General features: G+C 52.0%; 2 protein-coding genes across 5 annotated transcripts in view; one reads left to right on the forward strand and one right to left on the reverse strand.

Moving 5' to 3' along the window:
• Positions 1 to 1,923: 1,923 nt before the first annotated feature.
• Positions 1,924 to 13,384, forward strand: Serbp1 (SERPINE1 mRNA binding protein 1; the record flags this gene model as incomplete). 4 transcript variants are annotated; one of them, XM_013514510.1, is given in 7 exon segments in its annotated part: positions 1,924 to 2,074; positions 2,760 to 2,900; positions 3,009 to 3,098; positions 3,597 to 3,716; positions 7,518 to 7,695; positions 10,765 to 10,938; positions 12,672 to 13,384. In XM_013514510.1, coding segments are annotated over 7 exon segments (911 nt in total), but the record flags the coding sequence as incomplete, so codon positions are not given.
• Positions 13,125 to 22,660, reverse strand: part of Il12rb2 (interleukin 12 receptor, beta 2) — a gene marked incomplete in the record, with an annotated part of 32,188 nt that continues 22,652 nt past the window's right edge. Inside the window, 3 exon segments of the mRNA XM_013514509.1 lie at positions 13,125 to 19,373; positions 20,088 to 20,187; positions 21,659 to 21,749. Coding sequence (XP_013369963.1) covers positions 18,921 to 19,373; positions 20,088 to 20,187; positions 21,659 to 21,749 — 644 coding nt within the window.

A 22,660-nucleotide genomic window follows, 5' to 3' on the forward strand; every position in this document is an offset into this window, starting at 1 on the left:
GCCCCCCGGACTTGGCCCGGGTTGGCCCTCCCGGCCGCACTGGCTTCAGAAGCGGGAGCGTGGCCGTGCCCCCGTCCCGAGCGCTCGGCGCGGGCACGGTGAGCCCCCGGCTGCCGTGGTCGAGAAGCCTGCCCGCGCGGGAGCTCCTCCTGGGGACCGGCCTGCGAGGGTCCGCCCTAGCGGCTCTTCCAAAAGTTTCTAGCAGGGTCGCCGCGAAGTGCTCCTTGCCTCGGGGAAGTTACGGGCTCTGCCGTGGCTGTCAGCGCTTTAATTTGTGTTTCGGAGCGCCCTTAGCCCGGGGTTGCGGGAAGCGCAGGCTCTGGGCGTCCGGGAAGGTGGGTGAGAGGCGGTGCGCGCTTGGGGAGCTCGGCGCCTGTCAGCCTGGCGCGCGTTCCGAGGGAGCGGACCTGCAGCAAAGCCCCTGCCTCCCTGACCCTGTGTTTCGTGCCTTGGGTGACGGGCATGCACATTCACACTGCGGGCGCAGTGCTGGGCATACTTTATTATTGCTGCTGCTGTTAGGATTTTGGACAGACTTTAGATAGGTGTTTAATGTTTACCTTAATCCGGACCTTTCTTGTGTACTTGAAGAACTTGAGAGTTGACACTATGTAGGGTATTACTGGATACAGTCTAGGTTATGGTTTTGTTTTTTGAAATAAAGCCTAGGATTAATACAGTTAGCTTGCAGGTGAAGTTAAGTATATCAGAAGATGCTCGCATTTTTTAAAAGTGCCATTTTTCCTTACCTGAGTTTATTTTTGGGCATGTGGAAATCGAGCTCAGGACCTTGCATGCCGGACAAGTGCTCTACCCGTGGGGCTCAGCCCCGGGATGAGCTTCGATTCTGCAGGCCTTGTGTTGAGTACTGGGTGGGGAGGCCAGCCCTTGTTCACATGGGTGTGTTTGGCTTGGACATCATTACAGGCTCCATACATAGCTCCACCCAATACATACACAATGCCTGTGATGAAATTTATTTAAGTGGCTTGGTGAAGGTCTACATTTGTGGTCTGTCCTGAGGATTTGCAGTGACTGAACCTTAAAACTTATCAGAGAGGTTGATACTTACTATGTGGCTCCCCTGATGGGGCTGTGAGCAGTGGGTGTGTCCTGGTGGTGTTCCCGTTTCTTAGAAAGCAGAATGGAATAATTTAAGATCTCATAAAACCATTTTCCCTACTTTTAAAGATCCAGAGCTAAAGGAATTACAGCTCACCTGAAATCTCAGTTGTGTGTTTAACCATCAGTCTGCTTAGTTCTAACAACACAAATAATTCATATTGGTGGTTTTTGTGATTTTCAAGATGTTAACAGGAAGAATGTAAGGGGAGGAATCGAATGTTTCACCCATCACTTAGTGCCACTCCCATTTTATTCTTTGCTTGGGTTAAACCCAGGCCAGGGCCTTGCTCATACTAACATGTGCTCTGCCACTGAGGTACACTTTATGTCCTCCATTTCTTAGCTGTTGCTTAAAGAGGGTCTTTGTGTTGTAGGTAATTTTTAAACATTTCATGAAGACACAGTACTCTGAAGTGCAAACCTTAAAAAAGAGAGTCATAAATGTTTCCTATGTAAGACAGTAATTTTTCTAAGTGGGGTGTGGAAGTCTGCATGGATGTGCATATGTGTGCATATATCCGCTTCTGTACCAAGAGACATCTTGAAAATTGAGAATGGCTGCCAGGATGGTGTCCAAGTAGTTCAAGGGAGTGCTGGAGTGTGGAAGGTGGAGGGGTGGCTTGGCAAGCTACAGATGAGTTTAAAATAAATTTGCCTTAAAATTGGAATTGCTCTAAAGAACTTTTTATTTAGACACATACTGATTGCCCAGTGTTTGCCTTTTTAATAGTCTAGGCCTAAACTTTTGTATTTGCAAACATAAACATGATTTGCTTATGCAGGTGCTTATCGTTTTAGGCATAAGACGTGTTGGAAGAAGACCTGATCAACAACTTCAGGGGGAAGGGAAAATAATTGATAGGAGACCGGAGCGGCGACCGCCTCGAGAAAGAAGATTTGAAAAACCACTTGAAGAAAAGGGTGAAGGAGGAGAATTTTCAGTTGATAGGTAAGGTTTTTTCTTTTTTATCTGTTGCATCAGTTTATAGTTGCATCTTCTTGTGTGTGTGCTGGGCATGGAAGGCAGGGCTTTGTGCACACAAGACAAGGCTCTTCCGCTGAGCCACATCCCCAACTCCTGTACTTACGTCTTAACAGAGAGCTGTGAATCGGGGGTCATTACCAGGTAGTGGGGTGACTGATCACTTCGCGCCTCTGAAGAGAAAAGTCTAAGCATGTCTCCCTTAGGCCTTTCACAATCAGTTCAGACCTAGAGCCCTGGTCATGCACCATTTCAGTTACTGGTAGCCAGTTTCTTTCCCTTGCTCTCCCCGGATGTTGAATTAAAAGGCCAGTACGCTGGGACAGCTTTTTAAAGCACAGTGAATTCCTTAGTGTGCGGCTTAGACGTGTTAATTTTAATTGTGTTGATGAACAGCAGTTTTGGATTCCAGTACAACATGTAACAATGAAAAAACGTGTGCACTAGTACCAGTGTTTTCAAGAATGCCAAAATACTTCTCTCACTCTGGTTTCCTGTGTTTAGAAGTGGACGTGAATTCTCTAAAGTACACATGACTGTTGGATTATGAGCTAATAAACATGTCGCCTGTTTGTGAGCCTTTGCGTGTGAGTTCTTCCTATTCCTTTTTCTGCAAACCCTGGAGGTATAATCTTAAGATTTTGTGTTGCAGACCCATTATCGACCGACCTATCCGAGGACGTGGTGGCCTTGGAAGAGGGCGAGGTGGCCGTGGCCGTGGCATGAGTCGAGGAGATGGGTTTGATGCTCGTGGCAAGCGTGAATTTGATAGGCATAGCGGCAGCGATAGATCGTAAGTCTTAATATGGCAATTACTACGTTTTACACTTTAATGCACTTACTTAATAAGCAAAATTCGAGTTTCTAGAACCAGAGTATTATGTTAACTCAGTTTTGTTAGTTCTTTTTCACATTACAGTGGCCTGAAGCACGAGGACAAGCGAGGAGGTAGCGGATCTCACAACTGGGGAACTGTCAAAGATGAATTAACGTTGGTATTCTGATTTTTTACAATCAATAATTTTAGTAAATTGATACTAGACCTTAGTAGAGACTCCCCCTTTCCTATGTGTAGTTTTGTCCCGGGGTGGAGAATGGAGCTGCTGTTCTGCGGGGCGGGGTGTCAGATGAGCAGCTTTTCTGTACTCCATGTGTGTCAGTAAAGTTCTCACGGGGGGAAAAGCAGGGGCGGTTGTGAAATCCTACGCCGAAGTCCTTTGGCTGTTCTGACACCTGTGTGTCTTGTGTTGTTCCTGCCGTAGCTGTTGCATTCTAGTCTTTACGGAGTTTGAGAGGCCAGAGCCTTTGTCTTAAAAGCATGTGAATGAGCTGGCCGGTAGTTTACAGTGTACTGTTTTCTCTTAGCGGTCTGTGGGAAGCAAAGCCACTGGGGAAACTTAGGAATGTGGAGGCTGATATTGTTGTGTGAAGACCTGTTGAGCTACATGTAAATGGACCTCGATGCCTTTCTTTTCCTTTCTCTCCTTAGAGAGTCCCCCAGGTACATTCAGAAACCAATATCTTATAATTGCAGTGACCTGGATCAGTCAAACGTGGCTGAGGAGACACCTGAAGGTGAAGAGCGCCCCGTGGCAGACACTGAGAATAAGTAAGTGGCGCGGAGTGTGTGCAGCCAAGGGCGGGAGAGGGCGCTCGCTGCCTGAGGATCTGAAAAGGGCTCCCGCAGGTGCTGCTGTGCTGGACAGCCATCCGCCTGTCGTCCTCCCAAAAGGCCGGGCGGCCAGTGTGCAGGAGCGAGGGGCTCCAGTCCCGGCCCTGGCTGGCTGGGGGCGGTGTGCGGGCAGCCTGGCCGAGGGAGTCAGAGCCGAAGGTTGGCTCTTCCCGACCGGGCAATGTGTTGGGATGAGAAGTACTTGTAACCCTTCCTAGCTCAGAGGAGTGCAGATGTTTCAAAGTTTCACGTAAAACTAAACAGAGCTGGGAGATGGGCTACTTTAAAATTAGCTTCTTCTCTAGCTTGTTCTCTCAGCAGAGGTGATCTGCGTATAGTCTGCTTTAAAATGAGTAAAGAGCAAAGATGAGACTGCTGCTAGCTTGCTAGTTTTCTTAGTGTTTGTTTCCTGAGTTCAGATTGAAGTCTTGGTCTTGAAGTTTATTTTTTCAAGAGTAAGACTTCTAAAGATTAAAGTCAAGCTGAGCATGGGGACCCAGGCCTGTGATTGAGTTTGTGGCCCCCTACGCTACAAGATTGTCTGGACAGAAACAAAAGCCAGCCTAGTAAGAAAAATTTAGTGCCTCCTGAAGGGGAACAACCCAGATAGAAGCTGCAAGCCAGGCATTTGTTCCAGTATTGCGGTGTCAAGTCTTGGATTCAGCTGGTATAGGGCAGCTTTTTTTCTTTTTTTTTAAAATCGTTTTGAAATAGGGTCTTGCTATTGCAGTTCAGGCTGGTCTCGAGCTCGCAAAGATCCTTCTGCCTCAGCCTCCTGAGTGCTAGAATTACAGGCTTGCACTACCATGCCCACCTATGGCGGCGGTTTTAATGGTTGCCAACCTGAGTTACCTTGCTGTGGTGTAGAGGGTCAAGACCTTGCACGGGACCCTGCGCCTGCCGGCCGCCTCCTCTCCCTCTGCTCGCCCTCCCCATCTGGGGGGCGCCCTCCTTGGGTCCTGAAGTGACGTTTTCTAGCGTCCGTGTAGAAGTGAGAGCATTTGGTATTTGTGTTTTTGTGCCTGGTGTGTCACAGAACATCCTCCAGTTCTGGCGGTGTTGTGGTAAAAAGCGCTTTTCTACGGCTGGGTGGAGTCGTTGTGTACAGGCTGTGTTCTCCATCCCCATTCTTCTGACGTGGGCATGGGGACTGCCTCTGTCTTGGCTGTTGCGGGACTAATTCCTGTGCTGGTTCATTCCTAGTTTGAGGCGGTTATGTTCCTGGTGTTTTGCTTTGCTTTGCCTCTCGGTACAGGGAATTGAACCCAGGGCACTGTCACTGAGCTACATCCCCAGCCCTTTTTGATTGTGAAACAGTCTTGCTAAGTAATCCAGGTTGGCCTCGATCTTGGGACCTGTGTGTGCAGCCTGGCACACGCACGCGTCTGGCTCCAGTGCTTCTTGTTCTGAGGAACTTCCGTACTGTTTCCATGATGTACTAATCACCTTCCCAGCAGTGCATGAGAGCTGCCCTCTGCATGCTTGCCAGCATTTGTTATTTTGCGTTTGATAATCGCTGTACTAGGGTGAGACCGTATCTTACCATGGTTTTGAGTTTTGCTTTGCTTCAGGGATGCTAAGTACATTTTCATATATTTGTCAGTCATTATTAAGTCTTTGGGGAAATGAGTTTTGATTATTTATTTATTTATTTATTTATTTATTTTTGGTCTTTTCGAGACAGGGTCTCGATGTGCAGTTCAGGCTGACCTTGAGCTCACTTTGTAGCCCAGGCTGGCCTCAAACTCGCAACAGTCCTCTTGCCTCAGCCTTCCGAGTGCTGGGATTACAGGTGTGCGCCACCACACCTGGCGAGTTTTGAATTTATTTACCCATTTTGAGTGGAACTTTTTTTCACTATTGAGTTTTGAATTCCTTATGCAAGTCTGTTAGTTCCTTACTGGATTTAACCCCATTTGTCTATTTTTGCGTTTGTTGTTATAATCAAAAACCTTTGCTAGAGCAGTCCCCTGAAGCATTTCTTTGAGTTAGGTCCCTTATCGAGTGAGTTTTTGTGTAGAGATAGGGATCAAGTTTCAGTCTCTTTCACAGGAATGTCCAGTATTTCCAGCACTGTTTATCAAAGAGGCTGCCTGTTCTCTAGTGTATGTTCTTACATCTTTGTAGAAAAGCTGTGTCTGAGTTCTCTGTCCTGTCTGCTGCGCCATGTCTCTACAGGTGCGGCGGTGAGTCTTCGATCAGACTGTCCAGTCAGGGAGGGAGGAGTTACTGCTATTAGAGGGAAGCACTGCCAGTGGGGGAGCATCATCCCCTGAGCTGGCAGGTTGGCACAGGGAAGGGCCACTCACGGGTGGAGGAAGTAGATTCATGAGGAAGCGGTACTGTGTACTTGGTTAATAGAAATTCACTTACATGAAGCTCTGCGCAGTCATAATTTTGTGTAGTAAGCAGTGAAACTGTAATTAAGTTGGAGGAGCCCCATGTAACATGAAGTATCTCACGATACTTAATTACTCATTAGGAACAGCCTCGTTGGAATCAGTTTCAGGATGACCTGCAAAGATTGAAACTGTTTACCAGGAAGAGTGGCATTGATAAGGGTTGGAGGCAGATCCTTAGCTAAAGACCCAGGAATGAGACTGGGGATAACTGGCCTAAAGAAGTGAACACTGATCACAGTGGAGGAGCCCCGGCCAGAGTCAGGCGACTCTGAGCGTGCTGTTGCATCTCATTTAATGTGAGAAGTACAGTTTCTGTCCTGGTTTCTAGAGCTCCTGTTTCGTTCCAGTTTGACCCAGGTGCATGGCTTCTTGATGTGACCAGCGGTAAGCGAAGTTCTGGGCTTCCTTGCGTATTGCTGCTGACAGGTTGATAGGACCAGTTTTGGAGCCTGCCGTTTATCTGTGAGCCAGCAAGGTTGGATGCCGCACCTAAGATCCCAAGTTAAACCTGCTCTAGGAAGTTGTAAGATAGTTTGTCAGACAATAAAGGCCAGCAGCGAGGGGGATATTTGAGTCTCCAGGCTAACTAAATCCTTTGCTATCTTTGGAAACAAGCAGGGCTCCCAGAATAGTAAGGGACTTGTTTGGTGACAATTGGAAGTTGAGATTAGACCAAAATAACGGCTTCCTGGGCCTGTGCTTTGCTTCTGTTGAAGAAAAGGTAACTAGTTAAAACCTGACAGCCATATTTTAAAGTAACTTGTATTGAGTAGTGAGGCCAGTAAGTCTGACAGGCAGTTTGATTATTAGTGAAGCGTCAGTGCAGGGTGTTCTGAAAGCTGGGTTTTCGAATCTGTAGAGACTGGGTTGTTTTTTGCCTTTCCTTAAGTGCAGGTGGTTGGAGTAGGAGTGGAGTGGGCCGCCGGCTCTCTAGGCGCCCTGGTGGTTTCCCTCACAGCGTGACTGCGGGTTGTGGGGAGCTGTCGGGGTAAAGGAGAGGATCGCACGGGCTTGGGGTGTTTCCAAAGCAGTGTGAATGGCTAGTAATGCCGACTCAAGTTTGTCTGACTGATGCGTGACCATTCCTTCAGCTTTGCGGTTACAGTTGTATATTCTTCATTCGTCCAAACTTCGGTGAGCAGCCACTGACCTGGGTCCACCATGTTACACGTAGCCTTTTGGTGCCACAGAAACCTGACAACCCATTCTTGGATAATCATCGTCCTCAAAGATTATGAACCAGCCAAAATTAAGTTGCTTATCGTCAGTGTGAAATGTTTTTATGTAAATTACAGCAGCCGTTTTACCAGGTTTAACATTAAACATCTTTTCACAGAGAGAACGAAGTGGAAGAGGTTAAGGAAGAGGGTCCAAAAGAGATGACTTTGGATGAGTGGAAGGCGATCCAAAATAAAGACCGGGCGAAAGTAGAATTCAATATCCGGAAACCAAATGAAGGTGCTGATGGGCAGTGGAAGAAGGGATTTGTTCTTCATAAATCAAAGAGCGAGGAGGTAAAACTAAGATTTATGGTGCTGGAAAATGTTTGGATATGGGTTGAATATTGCTCATAATTCTTCCTTTGAATTTGATATGGTTATACTTTTTATTTAAAAATAAAGCTTAGACATGGTGGAGCACACCTGTAATCCCAGGGCCCTGGGAAGCTGAGGCAGGAGGATTGCAAGTTTGAGTCCAGCCTGGAAGAAATTAGCAAGATTCTGTCTCAAAAAAGGACTCAGGGTGTTGCTCTTTACGAAGGTCCCGGATTTGGCCACCAGTACCACCACCACTGTGGGAAAAACGCTTTACATAGAATCATGTGAGACAAGTAATTTTAAAAGGACAGTAACTGTTACTGTATATGGTGAGAAATTTTATCCTTTGATTAGCCCACAGTTACGTTCAATGTGGTAGGTTTCCTTTTCTTGAATAACTCAGTCAGTGGCCTGTCATACCAGTTTCTAGCAAAATGGTCCTTTTCCTTAAAGGTGTGGTTATATTTTTAAAAACCTTAGCCTTACTGGGAGCCATTGAAAATTACTGTGTTAGATTAAAACGTTCGTTTTTTGTATGATTTAAGCTTAAGTAAAGCTGGCTCCAGGTAGCGTCTGCCTTTGGAACCGGCTGCGCGCACCACCGTGAGGGTGTGACGGGCGGCGCAGCCCTGTGCTCTTCACCCTCTTCACCGGGGCTGTCTTGATGCCGGCCTCGGTGATCTCGGTGACACCCGCCAGTTAACCTACGCGTTTCCTTCACTTGGGAAACACGGAGACTGACTAACACGGGAAGAAGGCATCCTGTAATGAAAACATCGGGTAGGATTTACTTCTGGCACTGGGGGTTGAATCCAGGGCCTCGGGCTTGCCAAGCACGTGCTCTGCTGCCAAGCTACGCACGCAGCCCCTGGCAAGATCTTTGTGTCTGCGTTTACCAAGCAAAAGTGGCCCTGGGACCAACTTAGACAACTGAAATTGAGATTGAGACCTGAAGGTTTTTCTGAGTTTAGAAAAGATGATTTTTAACATTTACTCTCTAAAAATAGTAAAGGGGACATTTGTCTTAAATGTCGAATGTGGTAGAATGAAGAACTTTTTTTTGTTGGAGTCCTTGGTGTTTTCATTTTTCCTTCAGCTTTTGCGTGTCAAGCTGTGTGTGAGAATGACTGTGGAACCCTGGCTCAGGAGCCAGGAACGTTCGTGTTGGGGAGGGTGTGCATTTGAAGTTACTGAACTCCCTGGGTTAATGTGAGAGTGATTTGCAGACTCCTTTGAGGCAGTAATTCTGTAACTTCCTTGGGCTCCAGCTGCACTTGCCCGTGGAATTGTAGTTGTAATTGAGGGATTCACTGACACCCGGAATTCTCTTCATGCATTTGGTAGACACTGGGTTTTATTTTACATGGAGGTTTTTGGAAATAAACACACTAGTATCCCCTTGACCGCAGTTTCATTTTCTGCACTTTCGGTTGCTATTTTTGTGGTTAAAAAACATGAAATGGTAGTTTCACCTAATTCGTACTGCTATCAAAATACACAGTGCACAAAACTTGGAATAGTGTGATGGAGGCTCACGCCGTCCTGCTCTGTGCCTGCAGGGTGTGCGTTGGTCCGTTTGTGCGGTGTGTTTCTGCGGTGTGTGCCTCCTGCCCTGTCGTCTCTCCTTACCCTGGTGTAGGAAGAGGCATCGTGCACACGCAGGATTTGGTCCTGTCTGCTGTCAAGTAATCCCAGTGTGGGGTGTCTTGGGATGAATCCCCTGTAGATAAAGGGGCAGACTTCGTGTTACACGTGGTAGATACATGAGTAGACCTTTTTGCAAATTAGAAAGTATGGAGTGGATTCTGAGCAGCTTTGGAGTGGAGCACTTTATCATCAGGGCGCTGGGGTGTGGGCCTCACGGCTCATGCGTGACAGACTTGTTGCGGTCGGGCGGCCTTGCTCATACGTATTGAGGCTTTTGGGTGTGTTGTGTGTGGCATTTTAACGTGCCTTTGAGGCGGATTGGGGGTGCTCAGGAAAGAAGAATGACCTTCAGAAGTGGGGACCCGGTTACTGTGTTAGTGCCAGCTGGGATCGGACCTCCTGCCCCTCATCAGCACCCGCAGGGGCACGGAGAGCTGTGTGTTCAGTAGTTGCCGAAAGATGAGGAATGTTCCTTGAACACCTGGACTTTGTGATCGCAGCAAAGCCTCCAGGTGTGGTGGCATGTCAGCTCAGAACGTTACTCAGACCTAACTTACGCATTAATGTCATTGCTTGGAAATAGCAAGCATTTAAAGAGATGGCGGAATAATCCTTAGCTTTGCTAGAGGTTTTGTGTGTATTTCAGGTTTCTGTAAAATAATAGAATCTGCTGCTGCTTTTGAGTTTGGCATAGCACAAAGAGAATTAATTTTGGGCTTCAGATGAAGGGGAGGGTGGTCATCAGACAGACGTGTGCTTCGAAAGGGTCATCGTCGATACAACGAAGTATTCTGTATCCCTTCAGAAGAGGGGCTCCACATGATGTGGGAAGAGGGAAAGTTCACTTTTTAAAGTAAGCAGAGTTTTACCAGACGGACCAAGAAATCAGGCGGGCACTCCTGTAACGCCTCTCCCAGGCAGACAGTGCGTGACTCCCACAGAAGATCGTGCTCCCGAGTCTCACCCGCTGTGTAGGCCCCTCCAGGCTGCCCGCTGCGCGGCCTGCGCAGCTCTTTGAGAGCCCCTCCAGTGGAAAGTCTCTGGGTTTGACGTGACTATGTGGCTCTCCAGTTTATGCAGAACAGTGCAACCTGGATATCTATGGGAAATGCTTGGGCTTGAAGCGTTCCAGGGTTTGGAGCGTTTGCAGCAACTTGCTTGGCTCTGGGACTGACTGGCGCCTTTCACGGAGGATGGCCAGTGTCGTGTGCAGCTCGGAGAGGTTGGAGACGGTGAAGAGTAGAACTGGGGTGCAGTGAGGTAGACGACCCACGCTGACCCTCGCCAGTTACCTGTGAGGCAGTGGGTGTGCTTATTCACAGACAGTTGGGCAGTCGGTGGTTTCTACGGGCAGACTTGTTGCTGTCTGTCCCCTGATGGCTTGTGTTGACCTTCCAGGCTCATGCCGAAGACTCCGTGATGGACCATCACTTCCGGAAGCCCGCAAACGATATCACATCTCAGCTGGAGATCAACTTTGGAGACCTCGGCCGCCCGGGACGGGGTGGCAGGGGAGGGCGAGGTGGACGTGGGCGTGGAGGGCGTCCAAATCGCGGCAGCAGGACTGACAAGGTACTTGTTTTTTGTTTTTTGGGTTTTTTTTGGTGTTTTTTTTTGTTTGTTTGTTTGTTTTTTTGGTTTTTCTCCGGTACTGGGAACCGAACTCACGACCTTGCACTTGCCAGGCAGACGCTTTTGCCGCTGAGCTAAATCCCCAGCCCCTTTTTTTGGTGTTTTTGAGAAGGGTCTCGCTCTGCAGTTCAGGCTGACCTTGAGCTCACTTTGTAACCCACGCTGGTCTCGAACTCGCAACGATTCTCCTGCCTCAGCCTCCCGAGTGCTGAGATTACAGGCGTGTGCCACCACGCCTGGCTGACTACTTGGAAAGCTCTTTGCCCCTTTAGATAATTCCAAGACTCTTTCCGCAGATTGGGGTTCTCTGTGGAACTTAAGAAGTAGAAGTAGAAAAAGACATACCTGCCTTTAAGAAACTGAATTTTAAGCTGGACACAGTGGCATGTGCCTTAATCCTTGCACTTGGGGAGGCTGAGGCAGGAGGATCCCAAGTTCAGGTTTTCACGACTGATTTAGCAAAGTCATGTTTCAGAATAATGACGGGGCAGGGACAGCGATGTAGCTGGGTAGTGCAGCTCTGCTGGGTTGGACCCATCTTGCAGGAGACTGCTTCAGTTCATGTGCGGAGGAGGAAAGTCAGGAGCAGGGAGTCCAGTTCTGTCTCGGCATGCGCCGGGGTTTGCTGGAGACGCAGCCTGCTCACGGTGCCGAGGGGATTCCCCGCCGCCTTCGGCGTTTCGGCTCCACAGCACCTTCGTGTCCATTGCGGAAGTCACTGTGACACACGGTTATGAGACCTTTTTTACATTTTTTTTGGACCTTTTTGTTGTTTTATTTTTTACTAAACTTATGAGAGGTGGATTTATTTTGCCCCAGTTTCTGTCCCTAGTGCCTTGCACACAAGTCCCTACTCGAATATTCACTTGGTTTGTTGGGGTTTTATTCGTATTACGCCTTTTGTAGTTCAGGCTGCCCCTGAATTCACTGTAGCCCTGAGTAGGCCTGATTGCAGAGTCACAGCAGTTCTCTTGCCTCAGCCTCCTGAGCACTGGGGTTGCAGGCACGTACCACATGCTCCGCTCTGAGGAAACATTTCAGTAGATGCCCAGGGATGGATGAACTTGAACTTGAGCCTGTTTGATGCCAGGGTATGAGATAACTTTCTGTAGCAGTCCATCTTGTGAATGACCGTAATGTCCTCCTAAATGCTGGACACCGTGATCAGATCTGTCAGTGGTTGGTTGTAATGACAGTGGCACTACAGGTTTTATTGTCAGCAGTGACTGCGTGCGGTTTTGTTCCTTCTTGACTTAAAGGCCTTTTCGGTACATTGTTTTAATCTCGTTACATGTACTGGTGCCTTCAATAGCAGTTAAACCTTTGTCTGACAATACTTTTTTGGTTGTCTCAGACTGCTTCCACACGGATGCTATTATTTTGAAGTGGAGAAAAGTGTACAACTACTAAATAACAGTAAAAATCCCACGGGAAGGTACCCCTGTGGTTTATTGAAAATAAGACCGCCCGTGGTATTACTAGGGAACTGGATGCGGAGGAGGAGGACCACACTGGTAGGAATCGTAGTTGTGTTCGGCGTCGTAGCTCTGCCTTTTGCGCGAAAGCTTTGCCGCGTGCCCTCAGTGTTCACCTCAGGTGTCCTCGGTGGAAGCCCCGGCAGCGGTGTGTCCAGGCTCCTACAGCCAGCTCATGCTGCTTTGCTTCTTTTCCAGTCGAGCGCTTCTGCCCCAGATGTGGACGACCCGGAGGCCTTCCCAGCGCTGGCCTAACTGGACGCCCAGAGAAGCCTGTTCCTCGGCGGACCCTCTTGTTCAAAGCTCTGTGCATGCTTAAGGATCCCAAACAACTAAGAAATTTTAAAAAGGAAAAAAAAAAAGACTGTCATTCATACCATTCACACCTAAAGACTGAATTTTATCTGTTTTGAAAATGAACTTCTCTCGCTACACAGAAGTTAACAAATATGGTAGTCAGTTTTGTATTTAGAAATGTATTGGTAGCAGGGATGTTTTCATAATTTTCAGAGATTACGCATTCTTCATGAATACTTTTGTATTGCTGCTTGCATATATGCATTTCCAAACTTGAAATACAGGTGTGGACAGTGTGTACCAGTTTAAAAGCTTTCACTTCATTTGTGTTTTTAATTAAGGATGTAGGTGTCCCCCAATTACAGACTGGTTTTAAATATTGGACCTACTATTGGTTTTAAAACCAGCTTTGCATTTTCACACATGGTCAACTGGGACTTGTAAGCTTTGATTTGTCAGGTTTTACGCTGTGTGGAATACTAACTATTTTATGTATTTTAACTTAGTTTTAATACTTTCATTTTTGGGGAAAAGTCTTTTTTCACTTCTCATGATAGCTGTTATATATGCTAAATCTTTATATACAGAAATATCAGTACTTGAACAAATTCAAAGCACATTGGTTTATTAACCTTCGCTCTCCTGCATGGTTCCTTAGGTTCAAATTATACCTGATTGACAAGCTCAACTATATTTACTTCAAAATGTGTGACTTTCCCACCTTAAAAGCCAAACTAGACACTTTATTGGTAGAAGCTGTTCGAGCTGCTTCCTGCTGTGGACGCATCCTGTGTGGTGAACTCGTCCTGCGGTGCGGGTCTCCCCTCCAGTGCGGCGGGTGGAGTGCTCCGCCTGGCGAGTGCGGAGCATTTCCGCGTCTGTGCAGTGTCCGGCCCGGGTAGGGTTTGTGTGTGGAAGGGCCCCCGATCAGAAGGTAAATCTGTAGTTAGCAACCCTTCACCCTTGTTCTGAGGAGACCAAAGGGCCCTGGGCCGTGGGCGAGGCAGCATGTGTTCGGGGTTCTGGCATTTGGACAGCGGCCTGCTTTACTCACAAGGTGGAACAGCGGCGCCATCCGTAAAATACAAGCCAAAATTTACTCTTCATGGATTTCCTACTTTGTTACTGATTGGTCTTCAGTTGATGTTTGTTCCACAGAAGGTGATAATTCCCTTCCCTTCTTCCTTACCTAGGGCATGGGGTCACCTGGGTCCCGCGCTGGGAGCAGTACCCCTTACTGAAGTGTCCATGGCGGGCAACCCACTGGGGACCCGCCCTGTCCCAGGAGCTATTCCTGTCCCCCATCTTCCCCAGTAAAAAACCATGGCGGAAGCGTCATTGAACAGGGTTGCGAGGAGTTGTTTTCATCCTGCCACAATCATTGGTTACCTGGGGGAAGGAGTTCTGTTTAAAAAGTTTCAAAACTTCTGCCATTGAACTGTCAGAAATGTTCTACCTCTGGTAATTTCCAATTTTAGAAGAGAGCAGCTATCTTAATCTTAAACACACCTGCTACTTAGCCGCTTCTGAGAGCGTATGCTTCCGTGTGCTTCTGAGAGCCATCAGTCCTGGAGCGCCACACCGGGTCAGCTGTGGTCACCTGGGGAGGGGGGGTGGCTCTGGGTGAGGGCAAACTCGCGCTGGTGTCTGGATCTCCGGCCTGAGCACGTTCTGCACTGGTGCTACTGCTGAGTATCGTTGCTAGTTACAAACGTCCCTGCAGCCCCGAGACGAGCACAGTATTCCCGAGTCCGTCTCTGGGACCGGCGGCCTTCTGAGGTACAGTTGGCACTCAGCCTGCCTGTCACCTCCCAGGGACGCAGCCCGGAACGGGAGTAGAAACCGCAACACACTAGAGAAACACTCGCTATTAGAAACACCTGGCAAACTGTCCTTGCTGTCAGCCGTGTCGCCAGGAGCGCAGCAGTCCTGCGGATGTCGCAAGCTTCCGGGACGGCTGCACCTGAGAAGCTGGTCCGTTAGTTGTGTGTGATGGATGTGAATTTGCCTCCTAGTTGACTTTGTATCAAGAGCTAAAACTGTGAACCTTTCTCCTTGGGTAATAACGGAAAATAAAGGTTTATTTTCATGGTCACTTCGCAAAAGTCATAAGAGCAATCAAATAGGAGCCCCTGGATTATCACGTGTGTCCTGGTTTTTAACCTCTGTACTCCAAGGTATTACTTCATTTTTAAAAAGTGTAATGTTTGCAATTTTCTGTGAGGTTTTTATTTGATAAACCAGGTTATCAAAATTGGGGAACGACCCTTGTCTTAACAGCAGCTAAAACAATGTAAAGTTCAGGTAAACAGCTCTAAGGGCGGACAGCGCCATCCCTGGGAGCCAGGTCTGGGCCGCTGGCTGGAAGCTGCTCCCTGACCGCGGGGGGCTGTGGGAGCCGCGGGGTGGGGGGCTGGGATGCACACAGACCTGCACGGCTCATCACCTGGTTCTCTGCACAGTGGAAGCACGGGTGGGGGGTGTCCCTCCGTACTACTTTTCTAATTGTTAGAGGTGACAGCACCGCGAGAGGAGTTTAAATACTGTGCGTGGCACTGTACACGGGAGGCCAGCAGGTGGGAGAAATCTGCTCCTGAGGTTTAAAAAGATGGGGAGCTGCTGGAGCCCCAGAGGCCCTGGTGAAGGTAAGCTGGGGGTCGGACTGCCCCAGTTATTGATAAGTATGTCAGAGCCCACATTTCCAAGTTACGGAAAGCCAGGAACTCAAAATTCGTTGGTACATTTTCAGTGTAACGATCATAAGCGAATTGGTACCTGTGTGGTCTTTATTGCCCCCTCTCCCCTCCAGTCCTCTTCCCCTCATTTACAAAGCTGTGTTTCCATTTTGTCTTCCCTCCTCCCCCTCCCCATTTGAGCATTTTCTGCCCATTTCCCAGGATGTACACCTTGGTTCTTACTGACTTCCAGTGTGTGCACCGGTGTGTGCTCTGCAGAGGTGGTTTTAGGGTACGTATAGTAGCAGGCAGTAAGGTGATACCTGATTGGGAGGTCTAGAAGTTACAGTAAGGTCATTTGCCAAGCGAACCGTGTCCCTCCCTCCCACCCCTTCTCCTGGGGTACCTCGGGGCAGTGCCTGGGCTTGCATGTGGTCTTTTGTGGTGCTGGGACTTGAACCTGGGGCTTTGCGTGCTGTACCTGGACCGTGGAGCTGGGTGTATGCCCCACCCAGGTGGCCAGTCTCCGGTGAGGGGTATTTGGCCGTACTGGTTACCTCTCGGTGAGTCTTCCACCCAAGCTGCTCTTGATCTCGTTGTGTTCAGACTTGGGAGTTTATGAGAAGTGGTTGAAACGAGGTATTTACTAGATCCGAGAATGTCCAGAAACAAAGATACAGCTGTACAGAAGCCTGAGTTCAGGAAGGAGTGGAGATACTAACGAGGGAAGCACCCTCTGGGATGCCAGGTCTAAGCCCCATGTGGCGGCACATACCTGTAATCCAGCTGCTTGGGAGGCTGAGGCAGGAAGATCACAGATTCCCTGCCAGCCTGGGCGAGTGGAGAGGTGTGCAGTGTGTGGGAGCCAGGTGTCTGTAGAGTGACCTGGCCTGCCCATGGCCACCCCTGAGCTAAGCATGGCTTTCACAGTGTTAGAGGGGTGGAAGGACACGGGCATGGAATGCAGTGCCCTGCCTCGGCCACCCTGGGTCAGTGTCTCCCTGTGTGAAAATGCTCAGCTGTAGGCCTGCGTTCAGTCCCCCGGCCTCCAGGGCGCGGTGGAGTAATCAGACTCCCTTCTTACCAGAAAGGGGCGGCACCACGGGGTTGCCTGTTAGGAAAGTGGATATTCTCAACGACAGTGTAGCTTGCAGCTTGCGTATACTCAGCGCTCTTTAGCACTTCCCACATGGCTGTGAAGCTGGCTTTTTGGAGAGATGAGGATCGCGTACATCCTGCCTGGGTGAGAAGACAACTGTGCCAGGCCCTTCAGTGGGCAGAAAGTAGCTTTCGTGCCGCTGCTGCTTTCATAGGAAGGAACCGGGACTCGCTTCCAAGTGGAAGGGAGAGGAGTGGCCCACGCAAGGGGCATGCTTGGGTTTTGGGGTGTCACGCACCGTGCCATCATGACCCCTGGCCTTGCTGCACCCCAGCGGGCTGGGCGGGCGCTGGTCCTGCTCTGCGACAGGAAGACAAGTGCACCGGGCCTGGGGCTGCTCTGGGTCACCTACGGGGCTTCGCACCTGGTGGTGGGATGGCTCCTGCGTCGTCCTTGAGCTCAGCGTGGGCCGCACACAGTGCTGTGTGGGGCTGGTGTGTCACCCCATGTCACCCTGATCACTGTAGCTGGTCCCTGGTGGATCTGAGGACCTTAAGGAAATCTCTCAGCTTGAAGAACTGGTGCTGGTTTTCACACGGTGAAGATGGTCCAAGCTGATCTGGTTCTTGACATCTGACTGCTGACGACTTTGTCCCTGGCACTACATGTTCTAGTGGATCGTGCGTCTGTGGGCCGCGTTACCGTGGGAACTGTGTGTCCCTCACCTCACACCTGTGTGCAAGGAGGGTGCTGCCGGCAGCCACACCGGAAACACTTGTCACAGGTGTGGGTGTGTCAAGGACTCGGTGATGGGGTGTTCTGGAAGGAACGCAGACACCAGCAGATGTGCCCGTTACGGGGCTGAACACCCAGGCCTTTGCGATGGGTGAAATGTTCAGAGACAGGCAACTGGCAGGGAGCAGGGATATAGCTCATCGGCACAAACGCCTGCCTAGGAAGCGCAAGGTCCTGAGTTCGACTCCCCGTACCGGAAAAAAAAAAAAACAGAGACAGGCAACTGGTTTGTGTGGTGTTTTCTTGAAATTGAGGAGGGGTAAGGACCCTGCCCGTAAAAACAGAATGGGGCTTCAGCTTCATCTCGTGTTCCCATTTTTTAGTGCACTTTGTGTTCATGAAGGCCTTACTTAGGTCTAAATTAGGCGCGTGTAACCCCAGCACTTGGGAGGCAGAGGCGGAAGAAGCGAACCGCATCTCAGTTAAGGGACAGCCAGACGTGCCTTTGCTGAGAGCCATCAGTCTCCTGCTACTTAGGGTCATCAGACCCTAGGAACCGAGGTGGGTTTACAGAAAATGTCGGAACTGGCTAGAAGATGCTCTGCCGCTGGAGGGCCGGCTGGCTGACCTTGTCTCCTTGCTGGTTGCCCCGATCCATACAAGCAGATCAACAGGAGAGGGGCAGCTGGTGGCCGGTGAGCACGGGACCCGGGTGGGGAACCGGGGGCGGGGCCTCCCCAGCACTGAGAACGGGGCACACGGCCTGTGCGCCCCCTAAACCTTGGGGAGGCCTGATGTCGCCAGATGGCCGGAAGGGGCTGGCGCTGCCGACCACAGCTCTGTCCGGGCTCAACCAGGGCCAGGGGCCGCAGCCACGGAGCTGAGTTCATTCTCCGAACCCCGGGGCCCCGGCAGCGCCCGCTCCCTGAGGTCCCACGGGCCGGGGGCGCACCTGCACTGGGAAGGGAGGCCTGAGACTGCCAAGCGTGCGCTGCGGACTTCCTCAGAGCCGCGGCAGGGGCGAGGCCGAGGCCGAGGGACGGGACTGCGGGGGCACAGGCGGCACGGGCTGTGCGCGGCGTGCGTGTGAGGAGATGCGACTGGGCACGGAGCCGCCGGGCGGAGCGAGGGCCAGCGCCGTGTGACGGCTCTCAGGCCGCCGAGCCCCACGAGTGCAGCCCCCTTCCTTCCCGCCGAAACGGGAGCTTCTGCAGCCAGCGGCATCCATGGGCGAGGAGGGCCAGGCTCCCCTTCACTGGGCCGGGCTGTTTGCCGCTGCTCTGGTGCTTACGAGCTGTGCCGCGGCCGGGACCAAGCTGATGCGAGAGCACTCGCCTCGCCTGTGTGAGGCCCTGGGTTCAGTCCCAGCCCCGTCCACGAAATGACTGACAGTGGCTGACCTCGATGACGCTGCCTGTAACCCCAGCATTTGGGAGGCTGAGACAGGAGGACTGTGGCAGGTCTGAAGCCAGCAGTTAGCTGCTGACACGTTGCTCCACCTGTGACCTTCCAGGCTTTGTTCCCACGGCCTATCTCGTCACCATGGCGAAGGCTGCCGAGCCCGCTCGGGGAGGTCCGCGCGGTGAGCTGGGCTCTGCCCTCTGCAGCCCTTGCTGCTCGGGACTCCTCGTGCCCTGCAGCTCAGAGCAGCGGAGAGCCACAGCCCATCCTCAGCTGGTCCAGAGTCAGCCTCCGGCCGCAGGCCTCGCTGAGCGGGTGCAGGGCGCCGGTCGTGAAGACGGACAGGGCGACGCGCTGCGGCTCCGGCTCCTCTGTGGGCTCAGCGAGCAGCGACCCACAGGTGGCCACATCCCCCGGGCCAGCGGGCAGGTAGCCGTCGGGGCCTGGGAGTGGCACCCCCTGCACCGGCTCCCCACCCCGGCCCCCCAGCACCTTGTACAGGGCTCCCATGGGGGGCGGGCTGCAGCCTCTGCCCCCCGGGTCCTCCGTGTACACCAAGGGGCCCCGGCCTCCCTGTCCCTGCTCGGGCCAGCGGGGGTGGCCATGCAGGACCTCGTTGATGACCAGGGGCTCGGACTCCTCCAGAGGGGACACAGCCACCTGCGTCCCGTCCCCTGGCAGCGGCGTCCTCTCCTGCAGAGGAAGAGGCCACGGCTGGAGGTCAGTACAGGGGTCCCGGTGACCTGCCTCCCCAGGGCTCCCAACCCCAGCCGGGCCCTGGGGTCCCCCCGCAAGAGGAAGCCTGCATTGGTCAGAGAAGCCCAGTATGGTGGCTCATGACTGTCATCCCAGCAGTCTGGGAGGCTGAGGCAGGAGGAGTTCAAGCCCAGCCTGGAAAATTCTGCAAGCTCTTGTCTCAAAATATAAAACAATGAAAGGGCTGGGGAAGCAGCTCGGGGTGCAGGCCCTGGGCCCCATCCTCAGTATCACAAGACAGAGCACTGGCTGAGGCGGCGGAGAGAAGAGGGCCGGCCCCCTCCGGCCTTCGGCACCCGCTGATCCAACTTTGCCCGGCTGTAGCTGACACTGCCCCGCTGTGGGAGGAGGGGAGAGGCCCTGCCTGCCCAGTCCTGACAGACGCTTTTCCCGGAGGGCTGGCTGTCCTGGAAGCTGCTCGTGACCCAAGGCTCCAGAACTCCAGAGGTGCCTTGAGGGGAACTGGTGACACTGAACTCGGGTGATCCTCCTGCCTCAGCCTCCCAGGTACTAGAATTTCAAGCGTGTGCCCCCATATCCAGCTTCCTCTGTCTGGAGCCGGTTGGTCCTAAGCCTCAGGGGCCCCAGGTCATGGGTGCTGTGGGATCTGGCAGGAACCCTGCTGCTGCTCGGTGCTACCAGTGCCCTCACCTCCTCCAGCAGGAACCTCCTGGCCCAGGTGCTGTTCGCCGGGTCCGGGATCCCTGGGCTGCACCACTGCGACCGGAGGGCTGAGAGCAGAAACAGCACCCTGCAGTGACAAAGTGGGACACGGTCAGGAGGCTCCCACGGAGGGGGCAGTGCACTTCCAGGCCAGGCAGCGCCTCCCAAGGCTCCTGCTGGCGACAGAGCGCCGGGCGTGTGGCTCCAGGACTCTAGTGACCACCGTCTCTGCCAGCCACGCTGATGAGACCTCTAAGCACGAGGCCACGGTGCCACCTGATGGGGAGGGGCAGGGCCTGGGCTCTCAGGGACACAAAATATAAATGGCGTGGAAAGAGTCACTAACTGCTGTGGAGGACCACCGGGCAACTCTCCTTGAAAGAGGCGCGGTTGGCTCCATTTTGGCTGAAGCTGACCCTCTGTCCATGTACTGATGGCACAGATCTGGCCGAGTCTTTTCCTTACCCCATCAACTGGCTTTAAGCAGTGCACACTGGTCCAGCCGAGGCGCTGGTGGTGGTCTTTGGAGACGGCAGGCGTGTTTCCTGGGACACTCCCCACCACCCCGCGCCCGTGGTTCCCAGGAGTGAACCGGGAGGAGGCGGGATGTGTGAGCCAGTGCTCCACGCTGGGGTCAGCCTTGGGACAGAGGCTGTGCCTTCCTGGGGCTTCGGAGATTACAGGAGAGCTGAAGCACCGGCCCCAAAACATTAGATGCCACCTCGTGTGTGTCATGCAGATACTCTCTCTGCGGGCCCTTCCCTCTGCCTTTGCAGAGCTGATCTCAGGCCTCCCACCCAGCCCAGCTCACGGCACTCTCCCACTTCCCATGCTTCCCCCAGTCACTCATCCTCAGGCCACCCCCTTCCTCACGAATGATAAGACCTGGTTCGGCCCTGGGTCGAGGCCTTTGTTCCGGATGCCATCCTCGTGGCTGGACTGAGCACCCCTCGGCTCCCCCTAACTACAGTATGTCTTAGTGACTTCATTCTTGCCGTGGGCAGCAAGTGGGTTGGAACTGACTCGCTAGAATCCCAATGACTTTTCATGGGATCACAAATGCAAACTGCCTGGGCTTCGACGAGGACTGGGAAGGGCTCTCTGTAAACTTAATTTAATATACTATTTTGAGACAGAGTCTCACTCTGTAGCCCAGGCTGCCCTTGAACTCACTGTGTTGCCCAGGCTGGGCTTGAATGCACGGCAATCCTCCTGCCTCAGCCTCCCGAGTGCTGAGACTACAGGTATGCACCGCACGCCCGGCTGTTCTATTTTGTAAACAGCAATTTAGTCCTCCCCGTTCACTATTTTCGTGAAAGGGCGTGTGTGGCCCCAGTGACTCAAGCTCCACCTTCTCAGCACTGTCCTGACAGAACCTGCCTCAGTTCTGCGAGGGGTGCCTGCCTGCCTGACCCAAGGCACTGACAGCGCATGTTCGTTTTTAAAAGATAATTTGTAATCCCAGCGCTCGGGAGGCTGAGGCAGGACTGCCCAGAGTTTGAGGCCAGTCTTGACTACACAGGGAGACCCTGTGACAAACAAACAAAAAGGCAACTCACTTTTGACGGAAGTAGCGTGTGGAGAAGACGCCCACGGTGATGACAGCCATGCAGGCGCTGGGGACCAGCACGGTGCTCCAGCTGCCTGTCCCTGCAACAGCAGTGCTGCTGCGTGAGCCCGGAGCGGGGCCCAGGGATGGGAGCCCCGAGCCCACGCTCTTCCACGAGCCCATCTGACAGGCAGTTACTAATGTGACTGGCCGGGGCCAGCCCTCTTCCTTTAGAGGGAGGCAATGTAACCCGGCCCGAGTTGTTGGCTACTCCGTTCATTCAGCCACCATTTCCCAAGTGCGAACCAGCGGCCAGGCCCTGCCAGGCGCTGAGACACGAAGGTGAGGAGGACGCGGACGCCAGGAGTAAGCAGGAAACCACGCGCCACGGGTGAGTGTAACGCTGGGCACAGGGACGGGTGATCACGAGCGCGGGGAGCAGACAGAAGCATGGCAGCCGCCTCGCAGGGCTCAGCAGGGTTTGCAGAAAGGCTTCGTGTCTATTAGACTTGGTGCCTGCTACGGTGGCGCATGCCTGTAATCCCCACACTTGGGAGGCCGAGGCAGGAGGACTGCCATGAATTCAAGGCCAGCTCAAGCTACAGCAAGACCCTGTCTCGAAAATAAAACAATACATACATATGCATGGAATAGACTGTAAGACAGGAAATGCTCCTGAAGCCACCAATTCATGGAAATTTCCTGCAGCAGCCCCGCCACACGGGTACTGCACAAAGCCCTGCAGAAGGAAGGCTCCTGTGTACCAATGACCTGATACACCGTCCTCGCTCTGGTACGGCTGGTCGAGTCTCCCGGTTTTCTGAGCAGGAACCCAGTGAGAAGTCCTAGTGCTGGGTGCTGGGCTTTGAGGATAAACAACCGCTGTCCACACCCCTGGAGGGGAGCTCAGCAGGGGCCCTCGTGTGACTCTCAAGACAAGGGGGTGCATTGGATTTTTTATTTTTCTTTGTTTTTGTTTTTTTGCTACTGGGAATTGAACTCAGGACCTTGT

Source organism: Chinchilla lanigera, unplaced genomic scaffold (assembly GCF_000276665.1).
Source record: "Chinchilla lanigera isolate Chin_1 unplaced genomic scaffold, ChiLan1.0 scaffold00022, whole genome shotgun sequence".
Classification (NCBI taxonomy): domain Eukaryota; kingdom Metazoa; phylum Chordata; class Mammalia; order Rodentia; family Chinchillidae; genus Chinchilla; species Chinchilla lanigera.